The 18,914-nt window shown below is 39.9% G+C and overlaps 1 protein-coding gene across 1 annotated transcript in view; it reads right to left on the bottom strand.

The window, feature by feature from the left end:
* The window catches only part of ESRRG (estrogen related receptor gamma), a 246,518-nt gene that overhangs the window by 164,590 nt on the left and 63,014 nt on the right, over window positions 1–18,914 (bottom strand). Inside the window, exon 3 of the mRNA XM_040263271.1 lies at window positions 3,818–3,934. Within this exon, the coding sequence (XP_040119205.1) occupies window positions 3,818–3,934 (117 nt within the window). The remainder of the gene's footprint in view (window positions 1–3,817; window positions 3,935–18,914) is intronic.

Raw genomic sequence — 18,914 nt, 5'->3', positions numbered from 1 at the left:
AGACCCGCTGTGCCATCAGCCTGTATGGACTGCTGTGGTCAACACGGGGGTTGTAGAGGCAAATTTTATTATGGACTGGTAATTGAATTGAACAGGTTTACATTTGAATAGATTTACTACATCATGATCTCTGACATACTGCATGGGACTGAAATCCCTCTCCATCCATAAAGATATATTTAAGACAGTATCATTCTCTCCAGGCTGAGAAGGTAAGTCTTGAGCCAAGGAGATGGCCCAATATAATTGTGCATTTATATGCAGGGTGTAATACAATATTTCACTGTATTTTTTAAGGACAAAAGAAAAAAGAGTATTCCATATTTACTCATAACCATCCCCTCTTTTCTCTTTGGGGGAGGGGGGCTCAGAGATATTTTTCCACCAAAATGCGCACAAGGAAGTGAAAATAAATTATTTTTTGAGTATATCAGCAATAGCAGCAATTCCCTTGAAAACAGTCCCTCTAAAGGCTTGATAACGGCAACTGAAGAGGTGTGAATTATAGATAAGCACCCATCCCATTTACTTTCACCAACAATGTTTAATTAAACACAGTTCACACCTCTTCAGTCACTCTAACCACCCTTCAAGATTGCGCCTGCCTGAAAACACCATGGGGAAAATTACTTAAGGGAAAATATGTTTTCTACTTCCTCCTTAAACCTGGAAGGACAAATCGGTGAGTACACGGTAGCGGTAAAACCAAACTAATGAAAAAGAAACTCTATCTACCTGGACATGGAGGCATCTCACGATGTACTTTAGTTTTTGAAAAAAAAAACAATCCAAATTGAGGAGACACCCATTTAGCAAGAGGGGTGTGGGTTTAATCCCTGGGCGGGAAACTAAGGTCCCACATGCCATGTGGTATGGCCAAAAAGTTTTTTTTTAAGTGCTAATTGATACATTACTTTTATAACAGTTTTAAAACACTGATTTGCTTTTGAAAAATAGAGGTTCCTCAACTCCAAAATCAAAAGTTAAGCCTTTTTGAATAAGCATATGTCTCTACAGCTCAACTAGGGGCTTTCCAGATCATAAAAACCTGCTCCCAGGGCAGGAGACATAAGAGACATAGGCTTGATCCCTAGATCAGGAAGATCCCCTGGAGGCGGGCATGGCAACCCACTCCAGTATTCTTGCCTGGAGAATCCCATGGACAGAAGAGCCTGGCTGGCTACAGTCTACAGGGATGCAAACAGTCAGACACAACTGACCTGAATGCATGCACAGCTCAATTAAGTGGCAACATAAAGATGACAAAGACCAAAAATGACTATCAATCAACCACTTGTGACACTCTGAAATATGTTTTGTCTGGTACTCTGTTACTGGGTTTAAGGCAATCACTAAGACAAGGTTTTCCACCACAATAACGTCAGCTATCACCACCATTCTAACTCAGAGGAAAACTCTTTGCCCTATGAGTTGGGTTGTTACCGTTAGACTACATTTTCCTTTGTTAAAATTGCTGTCCTTTTGGCATTTTTCACATAAGCTTCCTCTAGTAACAACATCCATCACTCTCACTGTTGCATCTCTGGAGCCTAGAATAGTGCCTGGCATATGAGAGCAACTTACTAAATATTTAGGAAATGGATTATAAATGTAAGACATGTTCACTGTGGAAAACTCCTAACAGTGCCAAAGGCTATAGAGCAAACACAAAAGCATTTCTCACCCTTATTTTTATTCACCAGTATAACACTGCTACCAATCTTTGTCCTTTCTTCCATTTTTCCATACACATACCATCAGTGTGTGTGTACTAATATAAATTATTAAAATATAAATTTGTATAAAATTGTCATACAAATTTAAATAGGCATATTTTATAGAAAATATATATAAATTTAATCATTCTAATAGGTAATTTGTTTTCTTCTTTTATTACTGAATAGTTGATTTACAATGTTGTGTTAGTTTCGGGTGTACAGCACAGTGATCCCATTATATATATACATATCTTTTTCAGATTCTTTTCCATTATATGCTATTATAAGATATGAATATAGTTCCCTCTGCTACAGTTCCCTGTCCTTGTTGTTTATCTATTTTATATATAGTAGTATATATCCATTAATCCCAAACTTCTAATTTATCCCACCCCACCTTGATTTTCCCTTTGGTAGTCATAGATTTCTATGTTTGTGAGTCTGTTTCTGTTTTGTAAAAAGTTTATTTGTATCAATTTTTTTCTAGATTCTACATATATGTGATATTCTATGATATTTGTCTTTCTCTGATTTACTTCACTTAGTAGGATAATAATCTCTAGGTCCAGCCATGTGGCTGCAGGCAATTTGCTTTCTCTTTTATTGTTGGCAAAGTGTCTTGGTTCTTTTTCCGTAAAGCTTTAAGGATAAAGTTACACACTTGTTTGTTTACAATTTTTCTTCAAGTTGTTCTTAGTTAAGGGATAAGTTAGTTCTTAGCGAATAAGAGAAAACTAGAGTGAATTCCATGTACCCAAATATTGTCTGATCTACTCATCATCCAGTGATATTGTTCACAGAAAAAAACTTGGAATAAGAAAAAGCCAGGAAAAATTATGAGATCTGTTGATGCCATCGCTAACTGAAGCTCTGGTTCATTCATGGGAAATAAACACTTGGATCTACTTGGATTTAAAAGTGAAAAAAATAGGTGATCTCCAGTAACAACAAATTGTACAAACTCATAAGGCTGACCCCGGGAATAAGACATAGTCTATGACTCAATAAAAACAACACATTTAAATATTTAATTGACCTCATTTTCTTTCAAACTTCAATCACTGTATTTTCATTTTGTTACTGTATAAAATTATCAGTTATTTTAAACATTGGCAAATTTTCCAAAGAGAAGGAAACAGTAAAATCTAAATGTAGTATGTAAAATTCTCATTTACAAGCACATACATATATGCAAATATATGCAAAATAAACCGAAAATTAAACTGAAGTTTCCCACAGAAAAGAACAATTTTTCCTCTGTCTCCAAGCTTCACTAGACATACCTGAAACATACAAAGATTTCAGGACCTGTAGTATGAGTGAGGGACTTGAATGAATTCTAGAATCTATTTGGGTCCCGTTCCTGTCTCTATGACTTGCTTGGTGTGTGTACTTAGGCAATTTGTTTAGCACAAAATACACGTTCACGGTTCCTGTTTTGTGTTTGTTGCTATTATCCCCAACTGAAAGCAACGATTTTAATAGCACTGTTATAAAGTCTTTATAGTAGAAAATAAGTCCCAAAGATAAGATTAGAAAAGAAAAACAAATGCTTTACATCTAAGATTAATTTTTAAGAAAGAAAGACAAAGGTAAACATACGAAATGAAGTGATGGATGTTAATTAGCTTGATTATGGTGGTTACTTCACAATACACACACACACATATATATATAATACAGATCATATGCTTTAAATATATACAACTTTTATGAATTACACCTCAGTAAAGATGAAGGGCTCTTGCTGTATATGTAGTACTGAGAAGAAAGCAAAAAGACGATGACAGTAGCCTCTTGGCTGCTCTTCACCCTCTGCTTTCTGCAAGATGCAAAGACAAAAAGAACCCACACTGCCAAGCACACCTGTGGGTTTAGCTGCACATCAGACGTGTCCTACCTTGTCCCTTCCTGTCGATGTCAAGCAGGCATGAGGGATCAAGAGCTCAGGTGTAAAGAAGGAGCATTCTGCCACCAGATTCAGGGTACTTACTGCGACCCCAGCATTTCCTGGTTTCTCTAACATTTTTGAAATTCCCTGCACATCCCCTTCTCCCATCCCCAACCTAAAGCAAAAGGCCACTAGCACCCAGCCTTACCTTCTTTCAGCATGCCCACTTTTAAACACTTCATGAAGCGGCAAGCCTGGCAGGATTTACGTCTGCGCTTCGTGATTTCACATTCATTCGTGGCAGGGCAGCTATATTCTATATTACCTAAAACACAGAGTGTGAAGAAAAGAAGCTGTTAGGTTTGCAAGACCCAGGCAATCCGAGCATCCCCCTGATAATATCAACTCTTCTACTTCTGCCCTCTTCCCTCAAATAAATGTCAACAGGAATCATGAGGGTATCGCAAATATCATGAAGCCAGATGCTCAGCTACGACCACTGAAGCACTGAATGATGAGTAGCTACAGAGGAGATATACAGTGAAGTGAAGTTCTTCAAAAAACTGAGCTTAAAATTAGCCTTTAAAACATTATGTTTCTTCCATTCAGGCAAAGCAGCAGTCTCCCAGAATCTTGGGCTTGAAAAGAAATTTCCCAGCAGATTATTTCCATAAAAAACACAAACATCAAAACCATATAATTACACCATCCGTCCTGGATTTCTTTTGGTACTAATCATCTAATGCATCAGGCTTTCTGTCCTTCTGACACGGAACAGTATAAATCTCACTGTGAAAAATGATCAGCAGGCTAATTTGGAACTGCGCAGGAAGCTCCTTGAGGGCAGGGACTAAAGTTACATGGTTCTCACTTCATCACTTACCAGAGGTTTACAATACAATTTTACTCTTTGGAAAATGTCTACTGATGATGGATGATCACCATCATCACCATCATCATTACCGTTATCCCCATCATCATCATCTTTATTACATTACTTGCATAATTAATCCCAAACACTCAAACTGCATGGAAGTGTTAGATATAAAAATAAACAGCTATGACATAATACTTTTAATATTATGGTCTACATAATTTACATTAGTAACAATACATGTGAAATGATAAGGATGTCATCAGAGGAAGACCCAAACTCTAAGGTGAAATTTTTCAATTAGGGCCAATGACAGTGTGTGGGAAGTGCTCTGGGGCTGCCTACAGCTTTGTAGAGAAGCTGCCTTTAAAATAAAGCCTCTCTCCCCTATCAACTCTGTCACACAGTGCTTGAAGGTCCTTCGTTACTTCCTAACCCTTTCCCCTTGTGATTAAGTGCATTAGTATCTCTAATGAAAATGCATTCTGTTTATTGCCCTCTTGGGAAGGGGGAGGTCATCACACCAAATGCATAAATTGTCATCAGAGACAGTCCGAGCATAATTGCAATTTTGCTGCTCCATGTTTGCAATACTCAGGGTCCATCCAAGTCCCCTGAAACATGCACAGATTCTAGTAATTAGCATAGAGTCTGCCTGGGACCACAGCATTGATGAAATATTTCAGAGTTAATCACACTTTGTAAACACTGATTTATATTGACTACCTTTCTCCAGACTGATGTCTCCTCATTAAATATCACATTAGTGGATTGCAGGATTGTAGAAAGACTCAACTACTCAGCAACTGCTAATTCAACAGGAAGTAATACCTAACCACTTATAAGTACGGAAACCTGGTTAAGGATGCATGACTTCAAAAAAAAAAAAAAAAGGAAAAAAGCCTGTACATTATAACTTGAGATGAGCCTATCAAAACTGACTAAATTAGCATTCTAATTCAGGGCATTTATAATAATAAAAGCAACTACTTTTTAACATAATAGGTTAAATATTACGAGCAATATTAATTGTATCAACAGAAGCACAACACCACCACCGTCCTCAGAGAAATTATGGTGTTATTATATTACACTCAGAAAACCAAGGATAAGTCAAAGGAACCAGATTGGCTGGGTCATGGCTGAGAATAAAAGGATTTAGAATCTGAACTTTGAATGAATCATTTTTCACTGTGATGTTCGCTGAAAATTTATTTTGCATCAAGAGTGTTGCTAGTCATTTTCTAGGGGTTAATATTCCACTACCAGATCTTTGCATTCTACATGGCTCTCCTTGTGTGTGTGTGTGTGTGTGTGTGTGTGCGCGTGTGCGTGAGCACGCTCAGTAGTGTCCAACTCTTTGCATCTCCATGGACTGTAGCCCACCAGGCTCCTCTGTCCATGGAATTTTCCAGGCAAGAATACAGGAGTGGGTTGCCATTTCCTCCTCCAGGGGATCTTCCCCATTGGCAGGCAGCTTCTTTACCACTAGCACCACCTGGGAAGCCCATTCTACATGGTGCTCCTTATACTTAATTTAAAAAGAAACCCAAGCCTCTGCTTTCTTAGGAAGAGCCAAACAATAACTAGTTAGAATGGGGGGGAAAACGTTTTCCAAACAGCATTTCTTCCCTTTTTTGTTCCGGAGAAGTCAGTATGAATTTTTGTTCACTTTCCAGTATCAAGGCATGACCCCACACCATACCCCTGCTTTTAACTCACTACTGTTAACTTCTACTGAAATGACTCATCACACACACACACAAAATAATCATATTTCCTTTCAAACTAATTCCACTTCCTCTTTGAAAATTAGATTCTCATCCCTTGCAACAAGGCCCTTCTGACAGGCCCCTAAGTCAGGCCTGTATGAGCTCACACCTGGACGATGGCAGTTATCTTCTCACTGTGTGCTTTGCCTCTGTCCTGTCCCCCTCTAATCCACACTGCATACCACGATCATATTCCTCTGCCTATGGCTTTGATCATGTCATTAACCCAACTTAAAAAAAAAAAAAATCAATAAGCTCCTATGGCCTCCGGAATAAATATAAAATATTCATCTAGCCAACAGAATCTCTGCTCCCATCTCACTCTCATCTACTTTTCCAGCAACATTACAATGATTACCTTACATGAACTTCCTGATGCACCAAAGTGATTCATTCTGTTTTTGCTGTGTCCTTCAGGCTTCCCCCTGAGGATGACCTATCTTTGCCCCTCTTTCCTTCTTAAAATTACTTCCAAGGCTCAGCATTCAACTCACAGTCCATTCCAATCCTTCATGGAATCTTCTCAGACCACCCTAGCAGAAAATGATTTCCAGGTGCTCCTATCTTTGTGGGTACTCTCATCACATAATGTGCCAGATATTTTTTTAAAATTTTTCACGTGCATTTTACCCATTAGATCATAAGATCCTGGAGAGTATTACTTATGGAGAATAGAAATACTCCACCAAAAAAGTAGTATATAAATAAAATAACACATTTTAAATTATTTTTTTGTACCTCAGGGTCATTTTGATGTAAATATGATGCTGTCACATGGGTTCACAAGGTCAAGTGAGCTGGGTCGCCCATTAAGAAACAATATGAAGAAACTAGGAAAATCATTTCACAAATTTAAAAAAAAAAAAGTAAAAATCTAGTTAATTTTTCAAAACCTTAAAGAAATACCTTTGACAAAAATGGAAATCCAGGGCAAAACCACGGGAGCTGCTATCAAGGGGAAAATAAGAAAAATACAAAGGCTTCTGGAGAGTTAATTGTGAAAAAAGAAGAAAAAAAAAAAACCTGTAAGAAGTTTTAAAGGAAGTAAAAGTGTGTCTTGATATAAATAAGAATAAAAGTAGTATAAAAATACAGATGTGTGAAGTCGCTCAGTCGTGTCCGACTCTTTGCGACCCCATGGACTGTAGCCTACCAGGCTCCTCTGTCCATGGGATTTTTCAAGCAATAGTACTGAAGTGGACTGCCATTTCCTTCTCCAGGGGATCTTCCTGACCCAGGGATCAAACCCCGGTCTCCCGCATTGTAGACAGATAGATGGCACTAAATGAGTTATTGGGGCTTCCCAGCTGGCGCAGTGGTAAAGAATCTGCCTGCCAATGCGGGAGACCCAAGAGATGTGAGTTCAATCCCTGGGTCTGGAAGATCCCCGGAAGTAGGAGGCAGCAACCCACTCCAGTATTCTCACCTAGAAATTCCCATGGACAGAGGAGCCTGGTGAGTTACAGTCCACAGGACTGCAAAGAGTCGGGCAGGACTGAGCAACGGAGCACACACACACGAGTTATCTAATGCTTATCTCATTATAACACAGTTATTTACAAAATGAGTGCCCTAAGAATTGGAGTTACATTACAGAAAACATTCAAGGATGATTCAATAATAGCAACCAAATTTATGGATAACCCTTCTCTCTGAATGACTGTCTAAAGATTTTTAAGATTTCTTCAGAAACAGAAGGGGAATTGTCAAATTCTCCACATGAGAGTTTAGATCACCTATACGGAACAATTCCAGTTTCCTTTCCAACTACTACATTCTATAATGCTTCAGTGACAAAGAGAAACATTTTAAAGGCAGGTGAATTTTTCATAGGGCCTTAGGATGAGTTCTTAAGGGGAAGAGTTCTGTCTCATTTATGGCTGAATCCTCACTGCATATGAATGAACCAACCTTCATGAACCTGTGCAGGGCTGGGAAAGAAAGAGGAAGTTCCTACCTCTCAAGGAATCTAGGACCTTACAAAGAAGACAAAGATTTGTGTGTCAACAAATCACAACACAGTTGAGTGTGATGGTTCTAGCTTCAAGTCAGCCCCAGATGCCTGTGTACACACAAGCAGAGATCATGCTTCAGAGACTCAGTGAATTCTTCACATGGGAGCAAATGATTGAAATGTGCTGTGACAAATGAATAAATGACAACATGGGGATAAAGAAATCTTCCCAAAGCTATAGGAAAGGCGGCATTCTTATAAAAATTTCACTGTGAATGGAAAGAAAATACACGGGTCACAGGTGTTTTCATAAATGATACATTTCCAGCTAAGCATATAGACATGGTTTACAATGAATCTGGTATCCTTCAGCCAAATGTTCTGTTTTGATATATTTGTCTTGACATACGTGGATGATAACCTTGATTTCACTAAGTAACACTGGTTTTATGTCTTGAAAAACAAATCAACATCTTTCTAAAGAACTTCTTTGCTGGAGGAAAACTTCTCTAATTTCCAAGCCCTCCCATTGAGTCCCTTAGTTCATTGTTGTTGGCTGTGATCACCCAACCAACAGTCTTTGATCCACGTCAGAGTCGACAAAGATTCTGCCCTTGAAAAACCTTCCCTGGTAGCTTTTGTATTCGATGAAGAAAGCATTTTATGCTAAAAACGTGCTCCACCCGCCCTCCCCAAGCACCTGGGCAACACTGTTTTACATCTATTTTGGTAACAGCTCAAAAACACTACTCCCAAGAGACCCTATGATCTCGATGGGGTACTTGTTTTCCTTCAATTCACGAAGAACAGAAATGAGACAAAAGTATTTCCAGTAGTAACTGTAGGCCCCTGGAACGTTAACACCAGACAGCGGTTCAGGGGGTATAGAAGTTACTGCTCACATTCTAAAATTCTCCTTTCAAACACTGAGGTTTCCTGGATTAGAGCTTGCCATTTTCCAGGCCACACTTGTTCCATGGTACCACCAGGGACCACACTGGGCAGCCATGGACGACACGACTGGAATTTTCCCAGTTTTGTCAATGGCTTCAGAGCCAATGAGGCCCATGCGGAAGCTCTGGGTTTTGAAACCAGGCTGACAGGAATGATAGAGCAATTTATAATATCTCCTGGCGGCTTTTCAGAAGGTCCTGGGCTCTGATGACTTATTTCAGAGTCTTTTGTACAATTAGTTTGCAGGCAATATAATCTTCTCACTTACTGCTTAATAGAATCTTGCAGCAAGCTGGCGGATAGAATAACAGGGTGTATGTAAAACTCCAGCCTGCCGTGCCAGTGGATAATTTGTATATTCCTTTCAGTCACTTAATGGACTTTTACAGTTTGGCAATGAAAGGGCTGAATGATGTGAATTAGCATGCATCTCAAAATAAAAATATATGTCAAATCTTTACTTCCGACTCACATCTCTCGCACACAGTAATGAAACATTGGGCTTCATGGAGTTCCCAAGAGCTGTCCTCTTTTTCAAATGTACAGACATCATCATTGTAAAGCCAATTTGAAAGCATCTGTATATTTCCTCCAATTGTTTTAATTTTATTAACAGAACCAAATGGCTTGAGATGACCCACAGGGCATTCCAAGTGGGGTTTATCCAATTGTTTTCCAACATTAAGTGATTTAAAAATAATGGGATTTGCCTCAGTACACAATTACGGAGCATTAAAAACATGCAGGCAATAATCTGTAGTATTTTTGTTTTAAGAGCCCAAAAGCAGAAAAAAAGAAAGAAAATCCTCTCTAGTGTATGGTAGTAAAGGGTTTTCATGCAGCTTCCCTTTCTTTCTTTTTCTTTTTTGTGTTTAAAGCTCCTTTGTTTCTAACTCCTTTCTCCATATTCTGCTTGAAATAGAAAATATTATTATTATAGCTATAGCTTGTATTGTATAATGTGGGATAATAACTCATTACATACTTGTGGCAAAAAAAAAGTCATAATTCCATCAATGTATATTAAATAAAGGGTGTTATTTTATTTTCCAAGAATGCACCCAAAGTTAGACTTCAAAGTAGGTTACTTTGGGATATTCTATCTGTTCCCAGAAGACTGCTCTGAATACTTTTCGAAACTTCCTTTAAAACTGCCACAAGAGTCGCTTCAAAGCTATAAGCCGGAGATGAGGGAGCAATCAAATGGTACTTTGCTCATATTCACCCAAAACATTTGACTGGCCTCTTTATCACAAGCCATGATGCTAAATGATGGATGTCCATTACTAAATGTTAAATCTCCCCTCGAAAGTCAAAGACCTGTCATCGCGGAAGATATTTCAAGAATCTGCCTCAAGTCTCAATGAGGATGCCCACCTCAGACAAAGACAAGGAATGTCAGCGCCAGCCTACCTAGGGGACCCCACCTATCTGCGAGGTATAAGATGTGGCAGACAGAGGAGGGAGAGGGGAGGATCACACCTGGTTAACAGTCGCATCCAGCCCTTAGCAAAACAGTTCCATACACAAGGTTATGCCAGAGTCTCATATTCTTTGCCTTCTTGCTGCCCCTCAAAGCCTCTACAAAGTGAGGCGGGAGATGGGACAGGTCTAGAAAAGATATCTGATGCTTTAAAGTTCTACAGGATTAAATTCTGATCATCACAAACGTGATTTACAAGAGCCATAATAGAATGTGGGCACAAATGATCGCCTTTTCACAGGGAAGCTCAGGCCCCAAATGGGAGTAGATGATGCTTTGCCTTTAAGGGAAAAGATCAAGAAAAATCCACAAGCAGACAGGTTTATCTTACTTTCTGGTCGTGCCACTCAGCTTGTGGGACCTTAGTGCCCTGACCAGGAATTGAACCTGGACCCCCACAGTGAAAGCTTGACGTCCTAACCCCTGGACTACCAAGGAATTCCCCAAGCAGGAAGGTTTGTGAACCTCAGATTCTGGAGACTAAACCACAACTCCGGTTTCATCCTCCCGCGATCCGTGTTGGGAAGACCACTGAGCCTGTTATACAATGGCCAGAAATGTATGCCTCCCTGTATGTGTATATAACCACAAGATTACAATTCCCATTGCATTCAATGAAAAATGGTTTAGTGGGAAAACAATGCTGTTAAATGGGGAGATTATTTAGCCTTGCTTTTTTTCCAACTTAAACAAGAGATACCCAGCCTCAGTTTCCCCCAAACTTGTAAACATGCTCATTCCTTTATTGCTCTACCTGCACAACTGTTAACACTGGGCAACGTGCACGTTCATATCAAAGAGAAGATGGGTAAAGTTCTTATATGCCCACTGAATAGCCATCCTTTGCACACTGCCTTGCACATGAGGTAGGAAAGCATCTGAGGATAAATAAGTGAGGGAAGAAGGAGAAAGGAAAGGTGGGACACTTAGTTCAAATTCCAGCTCTGTCCTTTTTGAGCTGTGTGAACTTGAACTGATCACTGTACCTTCATTACTCTCAGTTCGCTAAAGTACAAAAGAGGAATAATCATATCTGCTTTGTAACATTGTAAGCATTACATGAAATATACATAGAGTTCTGCTCTCCCCTCTGAGAAGAAAGGGAAGAGACACTGTAAGAGTCCATGAATTCTGAACTACTTTCACTCAGAGACCTAACTCTGGAATTTGGGAACAGTATAAAAACAACCTTCTACAGATTTATGCAAGCCTGGGAGAATGAATACACCATTCACCCAGAGAAATGGAAAGAGGATTTTGTCTTGCCAACAACTCTTGTGTACATAGCTTTCTTTTACAGATACCAGGAGGAGAGGAAGAGTGCAATAATTCAAGTCATTTATTAAAGCATCAAATTGTCTATGAAGTGAATTTCCAAGATGCCAACCACCACTTCTCCTGAACATTTCCTGTCACTTCCCTGGAGCTCGTAAAATGCCATCACTGGATGTAATCTGATTATAATTGAGGGCAAAACATTTGCAAAGCTCTTCAAAATCTCACCCAGCCTTATCTCTGGCCACAGTCTCAGGCCAATCCCTACTCCTATCCCAAACCCACCCCCTTGTCTACCACCTAGGCTGAATCCCTCCGAGTTCCTAGAAAGCAGCATTGTCTTTCCTGCTGGTTCCAGATGTGCTTCTTGTATCATTTTTTCAACAAAGCTCTCCCAAGGGCCCACAAGACTGGCATCCAGCAGTCCTGATGGGTGTGAATAGTTCATCTCCCACTTATCTTCAAGCGAACGTTTCTCTCAATATTCAATACACTTTATTACAAGTATCTAGTGAACTGTCCACCTCCTGTCCCAACCATACAACTGTCCATTCCTTGAGGGCAGAGACTTATTCCTCTGGGTCCCCAGTGGAACATTTTATTATCTATCAACTTGATTTTTCCTGATGCTATCTCTCATTCCTTCATGCTAATGCTTAGCTCCAAATTATTCATAAAAATATACCAAGTACAGTTAATTAGACAGAATACAACTGGTAACAACCCACCAGTAATATATCATTTGGCATAAAGCAACACAGATTTCTAGGCTTTTAGATTTTGTACAAATCCTAAAGTCCAGTGGGTTCAGGCTCTTGGTTTTATGTAGACCAGAGAAAGGTAAATGTGTGCTGACTTGTTTATGATCACTCAACCCTCTTTACAAAGATAGTGAAAGTCGCTCAGTTGTGTCTGACGCTTTGTGAGCCACAGACTACACAGTTCATAGAATTCTCCAGGCCAGAATACTGGAGTGGGTAGCCTTTCCCTTCTCCAGGGGATCTTCCCAATCCAGGGATTGAACCCAGGTCTCCCAAACTGCAGAAGGATTCTTTACCAGTTGAGCCACAAGGGAAGCCCAAGAACACTGGAGTGGGTAGCCTATCCCTTCTCCAGAGGATCTTCCCAACCCAGGAATTGAACCAGGGTCTCCTGCATTGCAGGCAGATTCTTTACCAGCTGAGCTACCAGGGAAAGGGCTAGTTAATTGCAGGAAAGAGACCAAACCTCAAATTCCTGATATCCAGTCCAATGTTCTTTCAATGCACCTATTAAAACTCACATACAAACAAATGGTAAGAGTGCTGAGAACTCTTCCATGTTCTTTATGTTACATCTATGAACCCCCATTTCACAGATGAGAGAATTAAGACAGAGAGAAGAGCTAACAAGGCCAGAAACACATAGCTACCAAGGGCCAGAGCCACAATTAAAACTCAGGCACTCTGGATCCAACATCTCTCCTCTTCACTGTGATGCAATGTTGCCTGACTTTAATCCTTAAAGACAGGAATTTAGTGTCATAATTGAGTGTTGCTTAGAACAGAAATGAAAAACAAAATTCTTATCTTCGAAGAGACTGTTTTGTGTGGCTGTTGTTGTTGCTATTGTTGCTGGTGGGAAAGGAAATTTTGATGCCGACTGGGAGCAGCAGGATAGGGTGGATCTTGGCATCATCTTGCTATTGTCAGACTTGTGGTACGTGGGCAGCTGTGGAGAGGATACGGTTGCTTTTGGAGAATGGAATCTCTCAACACCTCAGAAAGAAATCCCTCAACTCGTCTCTGTACCACTATGGTTTGTGACCAGTTTAAGTCCACGGAAACCAAACAAACCATGTCACCAAAGCAACAGGTGTCAGATTGCAAACACACATTTTCAAGATCCCCAAATCATGGGGATTGCTCATGATAGGAAAGAAACTATTCTCCATAATCAGCAGGGTGTGCTCTGAAATGCATCTAAAGGGGAATAACAGTATACAGTCAAAAAGACTGACTGATGAAAAGGATGGGGAATACAAATATCTCTCATCAAAGGTATGCAGAAATTTAATGTTTTTAGCTTTGATATGACATCTTCTTGGAAAGGGCAACTGTTCTTTTGCAGTGTAGAGAATATCCCCTATGTGACGTGTGCCTATTGCATCTCTGTCTTTATGCTCCTATGGTATGGGGATCGTGTCACAGAGTCTTCGTAAAAGAGCTCAAAAATGACCAATGCCACCAGAAAGGTGTTAGATCTGAGTTAAGCATAATTCCCCAAACTGGGGGCATTCAGTATCCAACCCCAACTCTTATGTGATCTTTCTCCACCCACCTACAAATTTTAAACAACCTTGATATGAGTCTGCCTGTGTCTCCTTTAAAACATACAACCAAAAACAAACAAAAAGCAAAACAATAGTTTGCTAACAAAATATTCTTGGGGAACGGAAGAAATGCTAATTAAGTCTAATGCATCCACTCTATTTGGATAGAGTTTCCATTGCAGTGGTGGTTACATAATGGTACAGAAAGTCCATCTGTCAAGTGTGGAGGCATTAGGACCATATCCTATGTGACAAAAACAAATGACTCAAATAGGAATTTGACTTCATACCAATCTCGAGATCTTCCTTCTACCTTAAACAAGTAAAAGCAAGCATGTGTGTGTTAAGTCACTCAATAGTATCCAACTCTATGCCACCCCACAGACTGTAACCCGCCAGGCAAAACTACTGGAGTGGGTAGCCATTTCCTTCTCCAGGAGATCTTCCTCACCAGGAACTGAACCTGGGTCTCCTGCACTGCAGGCAAATTCTTTACCATTTGAGCCCCCAGGGTACTTCCCAAAGCAAGCATATCACTTCCTAATACTGAACCTAAGGGCTTTGTTTTGAAATGCTATAAGTGTGCCCAGAATTCAACAGAGACACTGGAATTAGATTCTTTCTCCCAAATCAAGTTCACATATTCAGCAAGTATATAACTATGTTTTCCAGAGCTGATATGGATTTGGGGTCATCCTGCTTGACACAAGTGATGGTAACTGATCTAAATTTAAACTGTAGAAGGTAGTATAACAGTGATTCCAAGCTAAGACCCTAGAGTCAAATGGGTTCAAATTCCAATTCTATCAGTTCCTGTCTGAGTTGGGGAAAACGTTTAAATCTGAACTTACTGTCTTTGTAAACGAAGCGGTTATGGGACCCAGCAACAGATACCTTCAGGGACTGCTGTGAAAATCAAATGAGATCATGTATTTTGAATGGACCAAGCAGAAGACCTGACAGAGTAAACCTCGGTTGTCAGCCATCGTAGCCACAGTGCTATGGAGATGCTCAGGAGAGGGACTGGGATGCAGGAAAAGAGCTAAGGGGGACTCGAGAAGAACCCAGGTGCTGGTCCTTAGCACAGAAGTGAGGAAATCCCACCACTTCATGGCAAATAGATGCGGAAACAATGGAAACGGTGACAGAGTTTATTTTCTTGGGCTTCAAAATCACTGCAGATGGTGACTGCAGCCACGAAATTAAAAGACGCTTGCTCCCTGGAAGAAAAGCGATGACCAACCTAGACAGCATATTAAAAAGCAGAGACATTCCTTTGCCAACAAAGGTCCGTCTAGTCAAGGCTTTGGTTTTTCCAGTAGTCATGTATGGATGTGAAAGCTGGATTATAAAGACAGCTGAGCACTGAAGAACTGATGCTTTTGAACTGTGTGGTATTGGATAAAACTCTTGAGAGTCCCTTGGACTGCAAGGAAATCAAACCAGTCCACCCTAAAGGAAATCAGTCCTGATCATTCATTGGAAGGACTGATGCTGAAGCTGAAGCTCCAATACTTTGGTCACCTGATGCAAAGAACTGGCTTATTAGAAAAGTCCCTGACATTGGGAAAGATTGAAGGCCGGAGGAGAAGGGGACGACAGAGGATGAGATGGGTGGATGGCATCACTGACTCAACAGAGGTGAGTTTGAGCAAGCTCCGGGAGTTGGTGATGGACAGGGAAGCCTGGTGTGCTGCAGTCCATGGGTCACAGAGTTGAACATGACTGAGCGACTGAACTGAACTGAGGAGATGCTGGGCAGAGAATTCCTCCTGGGTGGTACTAGGAAACCAAAAGATAGGAGCATAGTAGGTCTGTTAAACCAACTGGCACATTAGGAGATGCATAAAGCAATGTCCAAAAGGAAGTAATGACTTATCCTCCTAGGGGTTGGGGGGTGTAGACAAGGCTGCCAGATGGATCCCAGTAAAACAGAGAAGCCGAGAGAAGCAGGAGAGCTGGGACTGTGCAGTGTTTGAGCCTGAAGACTCTCCTTTTAGAATGAAAACCTGGTCTGCAGCAAAGGGCTTGTCATTTCTTCCCTGGTAGCTCAGACAGTAAAGAATCTGCCTGTGATGAAGGAGACCCAGGTTGGATCCCTGAGTTGGGAAGATCCCCTGGAGAAGGAAATGGCAACTCACTCCCGTATTCTTGCCTGCAGAATTCTAGGGACAGAGGAGCCTAGTGGGCTATCATCCATGGGGTCACAAACAGTCAGACACGACTGACCGACTAACACACACACGCAGAGGAAGAGTACAGAGGAAAGCTGACAGGGGAGAGTGGGGGGCTTCCTGTTGGATGATGATGCAGGGGAGGGACAGTCCCAAGCCTCTTTCAGGGAACACTCAATTTCCACTCCTTTAGAAAACAGCTGGGGTCTGCAAGCTTTTTCTTAAAGGGTCAGATAGTAAAGAGCTCAGCTTTGCAGGTCCTTCAGAGTCCCGTGTGGCTCCTGTAGCAGACACAGACAACACAAGAATGGGCGTGGCTCTGTTCCCATAGAATTTCTTTAACAAAGTGCATTTGGCTCCCCAGGGCCTTGGTTTTGCTGATCTAGGGTCCAAAATGTATGGACAGAAGGCTGCAAGGAAGGATAAGAAACACTTTACAATCTGTTATCCATTATTTCCCTTTTGGGGGGGGCGGGGCTTAGGACCCTGTAAAGTAGCTTTTTACAAGTTAAGTTCAAAGTAGTCTCTGTAAATTGATAATATCTGAAATGCACAGGTGGCAGGATGAGTTGGAGGGCTTTTGCTTTAAGGATTTACAAAATTTGATATTGTTATCCACCTAAAACATAGTCTGAGGACTCTGGCGACAGAGAGGGTATTCCAGACGCAAGGAAGCAGTGAAGACACTCTGGATGCAAGAGAAAAAATGAAAAGGTGTAATCAAGGACAAAATCTTGGTCTGTATTTGTTCCTTTGAAGATTCTTGTGCTTGCCTCTGATCTTCCCCAAATGGCAACTGTGATAATAGTATGCAATGAAAAAAAAAAATGTCAGAATAGAGATTTGGGATATGCTTTCAGATTCACTCTAAAGCATTCAGAACTTAAGCTCTAAATTCTAAATTAATCCATATTTTCTTGTACTAAATTCTGTTCTTTGCAGGATTACTCAGGGATGCCCTTTAAAAAAAAAGCACATAAAAATATGACTTTTTAAAAAATTTTTTCAAACCAAAATAAAACAAGAGTTAATTCCAAAGAATATAACTGTTTCCTATAAACATACAGAGGCATTCATATAATCGCTTTTTAAAAAAATCCCTTCTGACTAGCACTCATAATAAGAAAAAAAAAATGGATTCTGACCTGCCTTCTATTGTGGTCACAAAGTTTAGTAAGTGCACAGTTATCCTTACATCAAGACAGGAGGAGAAATAAGCCTCTTTTCTCCTGAACTCAAGAAAGAAACAGTCTGGGAAGTGTTATCAGTGGTAAGTGTACATTTTTAGGATCCATCTAAGACCAGCAACTAAAAATCTAGTGGCAAAACGACTGTCAGCAGATAAAGTCCAGGGAACCGACACAGAAAACTGATTCGGTGGTACTGAAGACTTGGACTCTCAAACTTCATCTTTAGGGGATTTGGGAAAATGAATGATAAAAAATTAGATATTTTTAAGACTTACTTCTGACTGCCTTCTTTCACAAACCTTTAACATCTAATCATAACTGAAAATATTCTTAATTCCCCATTTTTATTGTATTTTAACAACTTAATGGAAAATTTTACCCATGAACTAAAATCTCTTAAGAAAAATTCAGTCTAGAATTATTCCATGCTTGAAAAGATTTTAAAATATACAAGGCAAATTAATAAGGGGGTTAACAGCTAGGGCTCTGAATTCAGACTGAGACCCCAGTGTGTTTGGATAATTCTTTCTCTGCGCCTGGTGGTAAACTTTATAGATGTTCCACATCTATAAATAATATAGTGATATTATAATGGTAGTATCTACTCTAATGGAATGATGGAAGGATGAAACAAGATAATTAATGTAAAACACTTAGAATAATGCCTGGCAAATTTTAAGAATGAATATATTATTGTTATAGAAAAATTCATAAAAATTTCATATATTACTGGTATAAAGGCATTGCATACAATTTGAGAGTAAACCAGCTGTTTACATTGTCCACATACGTAATTATTTATGGATAGGCTTTGGTAGCTAAAAGAGAAACTTCAAAAAAGAACTTTAAATTTGGGAAGCATCTGCAACACCTAAAAATGTTTAAACATTCACCTTATACTCATGAGGATGGTACTAAAAAAAAAAGAACAAGTGTTGTAGAGGATATAGAGAAATTAGAACACTTGTGCACTGTCGTGAGAGTGCAAAATGGTGCAGCATCTATAGAAAACACTATGGAGGCTCCCCAAAAAATTATAAATAGAGCTACCATATGATCAAGCTATCCTGCCTCTGGGCATTTTACCTAAAAAAACTGAAAGCAGGATCTCAAACAGATATTTGTACAACCATGTTTATTACATCATTATGGGCAATAACCAAGAGGCAGAAATAACCCAAGGTCTACTGATGAATGAATGGAAGAAGAAAATGTGGTGTATAAACATAATAGAATATTATTCAGCTCCTAAACAACAGGACTTCCCTGGTAGTCCAGTGGTTAAGAATCCGCCTTCCAACGCAGGGAATGTGGTACA

Source organism: Oryx dammah, unplaced genomic scaffold (assembly GCF_014754425.2).
Source record: "Oryx dammah isolate SB20612 unplaced genomic scaffold, SCBI_Odam_1.1 HiC_scaffold_21, whole genome shotgun sequence".
Lineage (NCBI taxonomy): Eukaryota > Metazoa > Chordata > Mammalia > Artiodactyla > Bovidae > Oryx > Oryx dammah.
Note: the sequence above shows the minus strand (reverse complement) of the source record. Positions and strands in the feature narration are given on the sequence as shown.